We start from the raw sequence: 14,672 nt of genomic DNA, 5'->3' as shown, positions 1-14,672 counted from the left end.
CAGGTGTTCTGGTCCTGTTGTGTTTTTATGAAGACTTCATTACCTAGCCATGATTGACTAAGAATTAGCCAACTCAGTCTCCAGCCCCTCTCCCCTCCCCAGCAGTTAGGGGGTGGGACTGAAAGTTCTGACCCTCTGATCACATGATTGGTCCTCCTGTCAATCAGTCCCTGCCCTTTGTTGGGGGTGGAGGTGGGTCCTAACGTCACCTTTCTTGATAAAAAGCACCCATTGCACCTTTATGGCTCTGAAGCATTTTCAAGGAACGGTGGATGAAGATTAAATATATTTGAGAAATGTATTTTGGTCATCAGAATGACCAAATATGTATATATTTTTTATAAATCATTATATTGCAGCAACACTCAAGTCATCTTAAACACAAAGGGAGGCAAGCATCTCACTGTTCTAGGACTCTCGGTGGCTCCTTATTGAATTCCAAGGGTTGTGTTTCTAGCCTTGTAGTTTACTGTGTCTTCTCTTTTCGCTATCCTGCATCATGTATCACCCCCCCACACATATCCTCCAGGCCCCAGATCTGCTCAAGGTGGTCAAGTCCCACTCCTCCTTCTACGTTAATTCATGAATCCTCGATTCTATGCAGTCCTCTCCAGATATCCCATGTAGAAATACATATCACTTCTTCAGTGTCTTAAGGCCCCTTATTTTCTCTTGGCTATTTTATGCTTCTGCACTTTAGACTTACATGCTTTCTCCCATGGAGATTATATACTGCTTTAGGGCACAATGACTGCCAATTTTCCCCCACCTTGGAGACTAGATGAATACATCACACGTAGGAAATACAAATCCTTATTTGTTTTAGCAGATGTTTATTTGAACAGGTTGGAATGTATGGAATGATGGTTGCTTTGTTTTAATGGGTTCTGTTTATTTAATATAATGTAATTATGGGTTTTGTTTCCTTGATTATTGGACATGTGTGAAAATCTGAATTTTATAGGAATGTTTTTATGCTTCAGAGTTTATTGTAATTGCTGTTTAGGTAATAGAATTTCCTTTGCTGGTAATGCAATAGAAGGTAATATAATTTCCTTTTATGGAAGTATTTGGTTAAATGTAAGGTATGGAATTTTGTCCTCATCTGTCCAGATGGTAGTTCACCAAAGCGATATCAATAATTTCCCTCTTTGTCAGTACTTTGGCTCCTAAGAGCTGCATCGCTTTGTCTGTGATATGAAATACTCAGTCTTACTGGTTATGATTTCATAAGTACCTTGAAATTTGTAACACCTGCCTAGGGCATTTTGGAGCTGAATCCTTTCCGAGATCACAGTAATTCAGGAATCTTACAGATTTGCAAAGTACTTTTCAGTTTCCAAATCCCTTTCACTTACATCACCTCATTAAGCCTTTGCAGCACGTGGCATAAACAGGGCAGCGTTCTGTAATGGAAAGAACATTCCTTTGAGTGTGCCAGAGCATGGGTCCAACTTCCCATTCCTGAAGTCTCGACCATAGTCACTTGCTTTGTTTAGTCAACCTCTCTACACTGAGTTTCCTCTCTCTAAAATATAAGAATAGTAGTACCTTATGTTAGATACCTCCATGGATCTGTTATTATGGGGCTCCATTGAACAAATAATTTTCAGAGTGTTTTATAAATCCATAAAAGTTCTGGCACTCTTTGGTGTTCAGTAAATTTTTTTTTACAAGTTAGTATGAATGATTGTATTCTCATATTTGAATTAGCAAATGGAGGCTGAATAATTATGCAAAATTTTTTTTAACAGTTGTAGGTTAGACATGTAGCAGAGATAGGGCTCAAACCCAGGCTTTCTGTGCCTCCATTCTGCACCACCTGCATTGCCACAGTGCATGGGATGTTCCTGAGAGTCTGTGCTGTCTTTTGCATGCTCACTCCTATATGCTTTCAAAGGATTATGGACAGTAGGCAGATATAGGCACTCCCAAAGATGAGTTTATAGTCAATTGGAGATAGTATATCTTCAGTACAACTCATAGCCTCTGCGAATAACTCAAAAATAAAATGTGAACATTCTTGGGGAAAAGCTGCATGGTTTGCAGAGGAATCAGCACATGCTGTGTGGATAGCAGTGGTCAACACAGGCTCTCTTTAAGGAAGCAATTCAGTAACCCAGTGGAAGTCAAGGGATCTTGAGTTTGGGGAGCAGAAAAGAGACCAGCTTCACAGAAAGTCATTCATGACAGGTGGAAGAAGCTGTTTAGGCAGGATTTGCTGGTTGACCAGATGTTTTGAACGTAAACCATAGACTTTGGGCTTAATTTGGTAATTATTGTCTAATTTTATCAGAGAACTCACATTATCAAAACCATGTCTTACAAGGATGAATGTGACCAAAACATGTAGAATTGTGGCATAATTAGAGGTGACAGTTTTCACTTAGCCTTTACTCCTCTCTCCTGGACAAGTTGTTTCTCAGGATCGACTCTGTTATTATGACTAATCCACTGCAATTCTGTTGCCTTTTTTTTTTTTTAAAGCAATTTCTCAGCCTCAGCACTATGAACATTTGGAGCCAGATAATTTTTTATCACGTTGGGGGGCTAACCTGTATGTACTGTATGGTGTTTAAGCCACGTCCCTGGCCTGTGCCTGCTAGAATCCGGTACGTTTCTCCTCGTTGCTGCAAACAAAACCATCTCCAGACATCACCCCATGTTCCCCGAGAGGGCAAACTCACTCCCATTTCAAAATCACTTACTTAGAGCAATTTAAGTAATGTATCTAATATCTTCTGTTATAAATAAATTGCAGTGAAATTACGTACAGAGCATTGCACAGTATATTTAGAAGTCGGAAAGGTTCACCTAAAGTCAATGTCGCTGGCTTCTCTGTAACGTTTAGGAGTGCTGGGCGGTTCTGGACAAGAACCGGAAGGCAGTGAAGACCGGTTGTGTTCTGGTCATTGGCTGAGCTCTCCAGCTCCCTGTGCTTCCTGCCGCTCCCATCGTTCCTAACTTACCCTCCTTCACTCTTACTCAGTATCTGCTTGGTCCCTGGAGAAATACTTCCACGCTCAAATACGGGTGTGCCAACTCCAGGAACTGCTTATAAAAACATTTAAACTCATCAGTAAATTTATTTAACAGAAGTTTATTGAGCTGCTGCTACACATTAAGAATATTGTAGCAAATGTCACCAAGTTCCCGTGCTCGTGTGCCTCACATTTTAGTAGAATATTTTATGTACATGTTTCATATTACTGTGTATTTTCAAGTATAAATGTAATACAGATTTATAAGCTAAGGAAGTGATATATCAGCAAATGTATCTTTCTAGAGTAAGTGAAAAATAACTGGTGTCTAGATTCCTAATGATGATCTATGTTAGCTCTGTCAGCCAGTTTTTACAGATTTTCCCTGAAATTTTAAGTTTTGCTTTGTTTGGCTTGAGGCAGTAGTAACATGGGAAGAGAGAATTTGAAATTGTTGGTCATTCTAAAGTGTGAAAGCTTAAAACACTTGCTAAAATAGTAAATTCAGTTACTGTTTTTTTGTCGTTTTTTGTTTTTTGTTTTTTGGTAATTTGATCAGGGCACTTACAGTTGTGATATGCAATAGATTTCAAAGCAATTGTCTGCTTGTAGTAGTATTTTTCTTATGGAAATGAGATTTGAACCTGCCCTCTTTTGACAACCCCCCCCCTTTTTTAATCTGGAGAAACAGGATGCTTTTTTTTTTGTTTTGTTTTAAGTATGAGAGAAATGGTTGGGTTTTTCTCCCCCTCTTTGGCTTTTATTTCAATCATTTTACCTGGCTAAGAGCACCATAAAGAAATCAAGCTTTGACAAATGCATCCTGCAAAGATTTACTGAGATTTCCATATCCAGGCTTTTCTTGTCAGGTAGTTTTCACAGAGGATTATTAAAAGAAAATGTTGGTGGTCATTAATAACATGTTGTGATGATATCTTTAGGCACCGATGAGTACTGGTTATTGGAAATGAGGCAAGCATGCAATTTAAATCGAGCTTTAAATGAATTGCCCGTACTGATGCCGACTTGGCAGATAGCAATGCTGGATTAACAAGAAGACAAGTACGTTATGTATTGCTTCCATTAGCATTTCACAAGTGTGCCTCGTTTTGTAAATGGTATTTGTTCTATATAAGGTATTTGTTCCACAGTCTGTCAGGAACAGAATTAGGTGGGATTGTGGAGCTCTCCAAGGATTGAAACTTTTTAAGGCACCAATGTCTATAGTTGTGACAATACAACTGACCGCAGGCGTAGTTAGCCTGTGTTCACAATTTACATTCTCAGCAAAGATCCAAAGGAAGATTGACGTAATTATGTGGAGACATTGTTAGCCACATTGCAGGGAGCGGTTTCATATGGAATGAATGTTTGTTGGATGTTTCCTGAATAAAATGATAAAGACTTAATTTGTAAGTAGCTGAACTGTGTTTCTGAAAAATCCCCTGATCTTACGGAGGGGCCCTCCTGCATCATAGGACACGTTTCCAACCGAACACAATCTCAAGGTATTCTGAAGAGTGCCGCTTATTCACTTCAAGTGGTCTTAGGAAAGAATTAGGTCTAGCTATACTTAGTAAGTGACCATCAAACTTTTTTTGGCTGGGAGCCAATGTCTTAAAACAAATACAGAGAGGTCTGAGGATAAGGAATCAGACATACCTTTAGGAAACAAAACTAACTCTTGAAAAGAACTCATAAAATACATAAGGGAGATGAGTTTTTTTTTTTTAAGATTTTATTTATTTGAGAGTGTACACACACGAGAAGGGGTGAGGGGTCAGAGGGAGAGGGAGAAGCAGACTCCCCACTGAGCAGGGCCCCATGCAGGGCTCATTCCCAGGACCCCGAAATCATAACCTGAGCCAAAGGCAGATGCTTAGCCAACTGAGCCACCCAGGCGCCCCAGGAGACAAGTTTTTAAGTGACTGCATTGCTGTTAGAAAAATGGTATTCTTTTACAATTGTGATATTGGCAAAAAACTGTTCATTTGCTTTAACATGCTTGGGAGAGGTGGACACCAGGAAACTTGGGACAAGCTTGTGTAGGTCTTAGAAAAATTTTGTGGAATATCTCAAGTTTTTAAAATTAAAATAACTAAACAATGAATTGTTCATATGTAACATTAAAGAATATACAATCTAAAATATTCTTACAGGAAGCAGATTGATTCTTTTTTTTTTAAAAGACTTTATTTATTTATTCAACAGAGATAGAGACAGCCAGCGAGAGAGGGAACACAAGCAGGGAGAGTGGGAGAGGAAGAAGCAGGCTCCCAGCGGAGGAGCTTGATGTGGGGCTCGATCCCATAACGCCGGGATCACGCCCTGAGCCAAAGGCAGACGCTTAAGGACTGAGCCACCCAGGCGCCCCAGACACAGATTGATTCTTAATGAAAAATAAAACAAAGCGACAATATGGACTCTTNCTTTTTTTTTTTTTTTTTTTTTTGGAGAGGAAGAGAGAGAATCTTAAGTAGGCTCCATATTCAGTGTGGAGCCTGACATGGGACTTGATCTCGCAACCGTGCGATTATGACCTGACCCGAAATCATCAGTCACTCAACCGACTGAGGCACCTAGGGCCACCTTTCTTCCCCATCAAATTGTATAGCAGTTCGTCCTGCTGCCCCAGCTTTGTTGAGATACGATGCCAAACCTTGTATAACTGATGTGTTGATCTGATGCACGTATATATTGGGAAATGTTTACCACATAAGGCAGGTCTTTTCAGAGTTCAGTAAGCATCAGAATTTCTTAGAGAATTTGCTAACAGAGATTCCTGGGCTGTGATCCCAGAGGTTCTGACTCTAGGTCTAGGGGCAGGGCATGAGTTTGCCCTTCTGATAGATTGCAAGGTGGTGTTCATATTAGCAGTCATCGATCCCTCTGTGAGCAGCACTGCTGTGACAGATGGCCAGTTGGCACGTGGACAGTAGACTCTTAGAGTTTAAACCGTGTTTTACAACAGAGGGGGAGGTGGCTACCAAGTGGAGTGAAAAACAGTATCGATATATATACGTGTACATACACATATAGATAAAATAATAATGACCTGAGGGGAGCCGGGGGTAAGCTGGCTTTAGAGAACTGACATTTAACTCTATGGGACTCTTCGTTTTTGCTAATTAAAACTTGCATTAAAACATAACATTGAGAATCAAATCTCTATTATTAATGTAACATTTTAATTTCAACCATGAGGACTGGCTGTGATCTCTTATTTATTACTACGTGTTGTAATAGTGTATATAGTATTATATGTGATATAAGGTACTGTATTTTATGTAGTATATATAGTGCTGTGGTATACATATATGTACATAAATATACGTATATAGTTCCATGGTATAGTGGTAACATGTATAATGTATGTACTATATATATTTTATATATTATTATATATGTATTATGTATTATATATATTATATATATTTATATTTATGTATTTTATATATTCATATATTTTATATATTTTGTATATTATACTAATTTTATATATCATTCTGTTTTATATATTATACGAATACTGTATATAGTACTATATAGTAATAAACTATTATACATGCATCCTGTATTCAACAGTATCTTATTACATATATAAACATATATGCATTTAATATATATAATATATACTGTACATTATTATTACTATTAACATTATTGTTGTTATTGAATAATGGAGCCTAGTTATTATCTTTGATTTGTTAATATATGTGATAATACATTTTAAACATATATTCAGACTTTATTCTCTATTCTGAAACTCTCATGTCAGTTTAGTCAATATATTTAGGTTGATTCAATATATTCTAATATTTATTTGGTAAATATGTTAAGGTGCATTCAATATATTTTAATAGAATAATTAAACTGGATGCATGTTAATGCTGTTAGATCCCTTGAGCTAAACACATTAGTTAACAACTCTATGTTATATATAGATATTTAATACAATGCCCCTTCACCCAGTCACCGGCAGGAGACTGTATGGACAATAGTCCTATGTTGCCAATTGTAAAAGCAACTTCATATTAAAGTTTATGAAAAAACAAAATTCATCTGTGACAACAACCTTTAGAAAACATTTTTTTTAGAGATTTTATTTTTAAGTAATCTCTACACCCAACAGGGGGCTTGAACTCACAACCCCGAGATTAAGAGTTGTGTGCTCCATCAATCCAGCCAGCCAGGTGCCCCTAGAAAAGATTTCTTAGCGAATACAAATATTTCTGTCTAAACAGTTGTGCTCGACGGTGAATATCACCACTTCTCCTGCATGTCCCCTCCGGACTGTGCAGGTTTTCTTTTTCAGTTGTGTTGCAATAGACATTTTTTGTTTCTGTTCGGTCGTGCTGCCTCGCTCAGATGCCCGTGATACACCATTCCAGTGATGCACTGAGTAGCTCGGTGTCCTTCACGAGCTAGCAGAAGTAGGTGTGGACAAGTAAGGAGTGCAGGTGATTTTCCTTTGCCCTGTTTCTTACCCATTTCTTTCTTTCTTTTTACTGTTAATCCCCCCAGTGTCTGGAACCGTGCAAGGAGTCCTGGGACCCACGGAAGCAGCAGTGCCAGAGTTTCTGTGAGGTAAGGCTGCCCACTGCGCGCCCGGAGGTACCCAGGACGCGGCGTCGGTCTGACAGTGCTCTGCTCGCATCGTTGGCGTAAAGGGCCCCTACATTCTGCAGGTTGGGGAGTTCAGTTCACTGCCGGAAGGGGGGTGTGTGTGTATTGTGAATTCATGTAAAAAGTTAACACATTTTGAGCTTTCTTAAAGCCTGGCTACCCACCGCTTGCATTATTGGAATAAATATTATTACATATGCTTAGAGACGAGAACCTTTTTCAAGGTAGAAAGTACTGCTGTCCCCCTACTTTCCATCAGGCTATTGTACGAGTAACTGTCACCATGTATTGATGTTCTCATGCTGTTTGGGAAGAAGCCAGCCATTTTATTAGTAGTGGGGTTCTTGACGTTTTCATCTCATCGTTCATCCTTTGAGCTCCCCCTATCCTGGACAGGAGACTTGCCCATTTTTAACTGTGTTCCCTCACAGCTCTTACTTGGCCGGTGCTTTCAGGTAGAGAATAAAGGGTGTTACTGTCCTGGACACCCACTGTCTAAAACCCTCAGTCGTGCTGCAGAGGGGAGGAGCGGCTTTGCTGGCCTGTCTCCTCCAGAGCAAGTCGGGGGTCCAGGCTCCGACCCAGCCTGGGATCTGCTCGGAGGCAGCCAGGACGACGTGGAGGGCCAGCTGGGAGCAGCGGTTGAAGAGTCTGCTGTATCGATCAAAGCAGTTCCGTAGAGGGTCGTGGGGAGCGGACCAGGAGGGAGGCCTTGTGGCACGGGACTGAAGTGATGGTACTGGGCTTTTCTGAAGGGAACTGGGGGCCGACAGGGAACCCTCCCAAGCTCCTGCAGACAGGCTGACTGATCCAGACTTCCCCTGCACGGGGTGCTCCTGGGATCCTGCGGCCTGTGTTTCACCGTGGAAGGCACACAGATTCTATTCCGAGGATCTGAATATGGAATTGGGATAATAATAGCTCCACCAGTTTTAGGATGCCCAAGGTATCTCCACGGTCTGAATATCATTGACTTCCCGTAGGCACGGAGATAAGCAGAGGCGTGTAGTAAGTCCATAAGAGTTATGTCTGGAAGGCATGGAGCTCTGGGAAGTCGGAGCTCATTACGCGTCTCCCCCAGTCTAGGTAGAAAGAGCCAGCCTAAAACAAAACCCTGAGCTCACACCTTTCCCTGCATCCGAGCGCTGCTGGGTGGCTGGACTTCTTGGACAGTGAGGAGGGGTCAGAGTGTTACTGGGTTCTTGTAGGAAAGCGTTCAGTATGGTTTCAGAAGAGAGGATGGAGAAGTGTTTCTCAACACGAACAGGATCGATGGGTGGTTTTCCTAATCTCACTTTTATGTTGCTTTGAAAGTTCTATTCAGCATTTTGTGGCGTGCTGCCGGAATACGGGTGATTCGCAAACTCTCACGTAATGATGTCTGTGTTGCCGGAAGCGCTCCGGACCTGAGGATTACTGTCGCTGAAGTCTTTGGAAGCGTTTTGTAGTTGTGAACATTAAAATGCCTCAGATACTACACAGGACTGGCAGGAAGTCAAAGTTACTTAGCCCGATTGCTCTGCAAGGACACTCACAGCTGAGCTATGATTGAGTGTTAACTGCCCATAGAAGCAGAACTTTCCTCCGTCTTTGTATCCAGCCCTTTGTGGTGGGGGTGGTGGGGGTGGCAGGGGTGGTACAGAGGAACATCAGTTATGGTTTCTGTCCTCCCTCAAGGGAGCTGACATATTATCCATGCAGTTTCCCCAAAACATTTTGGCTGCTTCAGGGATTCCATCCAAACTTTTCCAGAAAGCATGTGCTGACCTGGCATTAAATTTAATGTATCTTTATAGTAGTTATCTCTTGCTGCATAACAAATGACCCCCAAGCCTAGTGGCTTAAAACAACACACATTTATTATCTCACAGTTTCTGTGGGTCAGGAGTTTGGACATGATTTAAATGCACGCTTTGCATCAGGGTCCCACGATGCTGTAATCAGGGTGTGGGCTGGCTGGCTTTCTCGTCTGGGGGCTCAGCTGCTTCTGCGGACAGTCTGCCTCCAAGCTCATTGCAGTTGTTGGCAGAATTCATTTCCCGAAGGTTATAGGACTGAGGTTCCGTTCTCTCGATGGGTGTTGGAAGTTGCCTGCAGTTCCTCACCACGTGGCCCCCCAGGCCGGTCACGACATGGCTGTTTACTTTTTCAAGGCCAGGGAGAGAGTCTTGATCTGCAGTCTGCTGAGACCAAGTCTCTGTAACGCAACATATTATCAGGCATGACACCTCGTCCGCTTTGCCATATTCTGGTTAGAAGCAAGTCACAGCCCCCGCCCAACACCCACCCACACACACACACACACACACGCATGCACGCCAAGAGAGGTGATGACATCAGGGGACGTTGTGACTCAGTGGGGCTCACTGTAAGGTGTGTCTACCACAAAAAGCAAATAAAAAGAGGTGGTTCAGGCCTCTTGAGGCATCGAACAGAGCAGGGGCATCAGAAATACGACAGACCCTCCTACTCACATTTTGCATTCTATGCTGTACACAAACCATACATCCATGTGAATTAAATTATGCTGTCATAGGATCTGGAGGAAGAAGACATACCATGTTGTTTGCTTCATAAACGCAGGATCCCTTAATATCAGTGATGCTGGGCTGATGTTGTGACATCTGATCCCTGAGAAGGAGGACGTCATTGAAGGTCACCTGAAATCTCTCCCCCTGGAAATTCCAAATGTGATAGCACACTTTTATAATAGCTCTTCTCTCCGAAACAACTGCGAGGTCTTCTGAACCAAATCCAGTTGATTAAAATGGGACTCATCTACCAATTGTGATTCCTGCTCTGGTAGGAGAGATGAATTGAAACTGGAGAGGTGGGACAAATAGAGGCCAGTTCATGTGAACCCTTTGTGGGCAGACCTCAGCCCAGGGGTCCCACCGCTTGAGCCTCCCTGATCCATTTTAGTTCCTTTCAGCATTCACCTCTGTGTCTTGTTTCTTTCAATGTTGTGGTAATGTCTGCCTGTTACGTTGACACAGACTGAATCCTGAAAGACTGATCCCTGTTTCAGCATTTTGGAGGCTGATTGTTCGTTGAGGCAGCCCTAACACAATCCTGTCCTTCCTCTCACTTACCCTGTGAGTGCCTATAAGATCCCCGTTTCCGTGAACCGACGAAGCTTTCCCTTCATAAACGCATAGAGCCGGAAGAACTGTAGAGTTTATTTTTCTCCGAGTGGAACAGCTAAACTCTTAGGTTGGACCTAGTGTGCTGATTTGCAAGACACTCTGAGCTTTATTTGTCTTCTAAGGCATGTTTGCCTCCTGTTTTTATAAGTAAAGCTGTATAGGAACACGGCCCCCCCAGTTTGCTTGCATACCGTCGGAGCCAGCTTTGGGGCCATAGCAGCAGAGCTGAGTACTTGTGATGGATCCTAAGGGCCATGAAGCTGAGACTGCTTACCGCGTGGCCCTTTACAGAAGAAGCTTTCAAACTCCTGTCCTGAGAAAAAGAACAGTCATAATCCTGTCGCCAAACCTGCCTGACCCTTCAGAGTGTTGTTACTTCCTGATCTGTACGACCAGCCCGTTTCTAAACAAAGCTTTATCGTTCTTGGTATTTTAGTTATAAAATCTATTTTCCTCCGTGGAAGAGATTTTTGGAGGCGTGTTCGTGATCACATACCTAGAATTGGTTTGTGGCTGCCTCACACATTGATCTCTTAAACTTCTCATTTGATTATTTGTACAGTTCTTTATACAGTGCTTTTAAGCTGCTGTCAGAGTTAACGATGTTATTCCTTAAATGGAAAAGTTAAACGTGTTAGAGCAGGAATCTTGCAGGATTCCTTCAACGGATCATATGGGAGAATTTTTCCCATGTCAGTTTTTGGAGCTTGTTGGGTCATGACAGATACAAAGACAGGTCATGCTTTATTGTTTTAGCTTAGTAATTAAAGATTATCTCCATCTTATTATTTTTTAAAAACATTTAAAAACCGTAGTGAACCATTTTCCTTCCTGATCATGAAATGCACATTTCTTCACATTTAAATGTTCCCTTCTTCCAATTGTAGGCATCTAAATGATCAAGGAAAGTATTCTTTTTCTTTCTTAATGGTATAAAATCGTTATGTCTATTACAATTGCTGTTGTCTTAGTTTTGATGAAACATGATACATGGTAGTTTGAGTCATCCATCACCTTGCTGGAGGACACACCTCTCATCTTTAATAATGACGTTTCTGATTTCACGACCTCCCCACCCTAGTAGGAACTCACTGGGACGTCCATATTGGCAATGTGAAGTGTCCGCTAGGGTCATGGAGAGGTGAGACCTCATCTGTGTCAGGGATCAATGAGACAGGCATCCAGGACTTACAGGAAAGCTGTTCTTGGACCAGCCTGGATTCTGATAGATCTAGTTCTTGTCAGTGTGAACATAGGAAGAGGAAGGAGGTTTTCACTCGACTGCAAATAGGATCACTGATTCATTTCTTGTGCTTTTGCTTTTCAAAATGTTTTCCAAGCTTATTATATTGGATTTTCACAACAATTCTTAGAAGAAGTTAAGCCTGAATTTTGCTCAGTAAACTTAATGGGCAACAGGGCTGACACACAAGGTGGAAACGGTTTTATCTGCCCAAGATTCCATGTTTAGTGGGTGGATGAAGAAGATCTGGAATCCAGGTGATGGTCCATCTCTTTTGTGACGTATGCTGCCCCAGGCACCCCCTCCTAACTCTGCTCGGTGTCCCAGTACACATCCCCCCAGCAGGAAATAGATCAGAGCCTGTTTCTAGTGTAAAGTTGTTGGCCAACCGTCTGTGCTTGAGCGCCCTTGAACAAGAAGGGAGTTTTGATTATGCAAAATCCTAGTTAATTAAGGGCACTTCAAGGAACCGAAGCAACAACAGGGCTCCTTACTACTTTGGGTGCCCTGGGCCGTGGAACGTTCCAGTACTACTGAAAATACACGCCAGAAACTAAAGCTGTTAGGATTTATCACACATCCTACAGGGGCTTTCTTGCACTCAAAACTTGTTACCCTTCCAGCTCTCCAAAACCCAGTTCTGTGTCCTACAATCTCGGGTGTGCAGTAAATGCATCCCTTAAGGAACGGAAGCAGCAGTTCTCGTGTCTGGGACTTCTGTAGAACAGTTAAACGTATGGAAAGAAGCTGATGAGTGCTGAACAAGAAAATGATGTCATATGCCCAGGTGTGTGCATGTGGGGAGGAGAACACGAGAATCAGCACAGGTGCATTGGAGGGCGTCAGGGTGGAATTTGTAGAAGGTTTCTTCTGAAAGCTTCACTTTCCACGCTGAAATCCCATGAGTGGCCAGGAGTGATCGTGAGACGGGGTGGAGGCTGGGGTGACTGGCACGGAGCACATTTTCCAAAAATGCTAGTTTTTATTATTATAAATAGTAAACTTTTATTTTTATAAATGGTAAACCTTTACCTTTTACTTTTGCGTAATGCATACGTGTTCCTTTTATTTCTGGATTGTGATCTTTGGGCGGTGGTGGAAAGTGCCGACTGTCCTGGTTTCTGTTTCAATTTAGGGGATAGTGGGAGTCATGGAATGGAGACATTCCAAGGAATGCTTATGAAGTTTTACAATTGTTGTGAGATTTCTTTTACCTGTCATTTTATAAAGGAAGTTATCCTCATTCTATCAAAATTTATAGCCCTGGAAAATGAGAAAATCAAGCATATTGAGTGACTTTTTAGGGTTCTTCAGTAGTTTATTGGCTTGATGGGACATATTCTCCATGGAATATAGGCTTTTTCCCCTCATTTTTTTGAAATAGGCTGCATTTTCACCGGATTTTTACATGATGCCTGGGGGAATATAAAATTATATGAGAGACGATTAGAGGACACTTGATGAGTTTGAAAATTGATAAGGAGCCGAGATTGGAGATCATTCTGAATGATTTAAAGACCTATCTTGTCAGAAAAGAGGGACAGAGCAGGTAGGAGTTAAGGGAATACGCTGGAAATTATAAGAGCATCAGATTTAAGTAAAATATGAAAGATGCATGTACAGCACTTAACAAGTGACTAAGCATGGGAAACATTGAGTAAATATTAGCCATTTTTACTCTGAAGGGGAAGGCAAGGTTCACACTTTTGAATTCTGTGATAGGTCAGTGAGTACAGACTAGAGAGGAATTTTGTTGTGAGGAGGTGACTGGAAACTGGTTGAAGGGTTTCCATGGAGGTGCAGTCCTCTCGTCGAATAGAAAGTACAGGAGAAAATGCAGACCAAATACACACAACTGTTTGTGTACGTTCAAGTTCCTTCTCTAAGACCATGTGTGTGGGAGAAGGGGGGAGAAGGGGCCGTGGCCAGGGCCTCGCAGTCTGAGGATGTGACTTTCACGTACCTTTCCTTTGAGAAAACTTGACTAATTCACGTGCTGGAGGACATGAGTCTTGTGAGGGGTGTGAAATTGGAGACGCTCTGGGTCCGAAGTCCAGCGTTCTGGAGCATGAAACCAGGGAGGACCCACTCACGTCTCCAGATGCCCAGTGCAGCGTCCAGGATGGCCCGGACCCCACTGTGCACACAGATCACCTGGGCATCTCTTAGAACTGCACGATCTGATTCTGTGGGTGTGTGCTGTGCGCACCCAGAGCCTGCGTTTCCAGCAGACGGCACAGAGGCCGAGGCACCAGGAGCTGCGAAAATGTGATCTCCCTCCACAATGTTGGCGTTCCCTATCAAGCGCTCACTTGGACTTGCCTGCTCATTCTGTATCGTCTTTTGTGCTTTCTTCTGTGATATTCTGTAGAGAGAAAAGATGAAATTGCTGGTAATCTCTCAAATTGCAGAATTTTAATTGTTGGCTTGTCTCCATCCTCACATGGAAGGTATTTCACTAGGTATAGAATTCTAGGTTAACATTTTTTTTTTTAATTAGTAGTTTAAAAATCTGTCTTCATTTTCTTCTGTCTTGTATGTTTTCAGAAAAATCTCTGACATTCTCATTTTCTTGTGTATAAAGTGTCTTTTTATTTCACTGTCTGCTTTGAAGATTTTCTTTCTATATCTGGTTTTAAGCAATATGATTATGGTAAATCTTGACTGGGTGGCCTT

General features: G+C 41.9%; 1 protein-coding gene across 5 annotated transcripts in view; it reads left to right on the top strand.

Moving 5' to 3' along the window:
* ANOS1 (anosmin 1) overlaps nucleotides 1-14,672 on the top strand; it is a 241,328-nt gene that overhangs the window by 148,966 nt on the left and 77,690 nt on the right. For all 5 annotated transcript variants that reach the window (XM_034649827.1, XM_034649826.1, XM_034649824.1 and 2 more), the window contains one exon: nucleotides 7,506-7,568. In XM_034649827.1, the coding sequence (XP_034505718.1) occupies nucleotides 7,506-7,568 (63 nt within the window). The remainder of the gene's footprint in view (nucleotides 1-7,505; nucleotides 7,569-14,672) is intronic.

Source organism: Ailuropoda melanoleuca, chromosome X (genome assembly GCF_002007445.2).
Source record: "Ailuropoda melanoleuca isolate Jingjing chromosome X, ASM200744v2, whole genome shotgun sequence".
NCBI classification, from domain to species: domain Eukaryota; kingdom Metazoa; phylum Chordata; class Mammalia; order Carnivora; family Ursidae; genus Ailuropoda; species Ailuropoda melanoleuca.
This window is presented reverse-complemented; position numbering and strand designations above follow the sequence as displayed.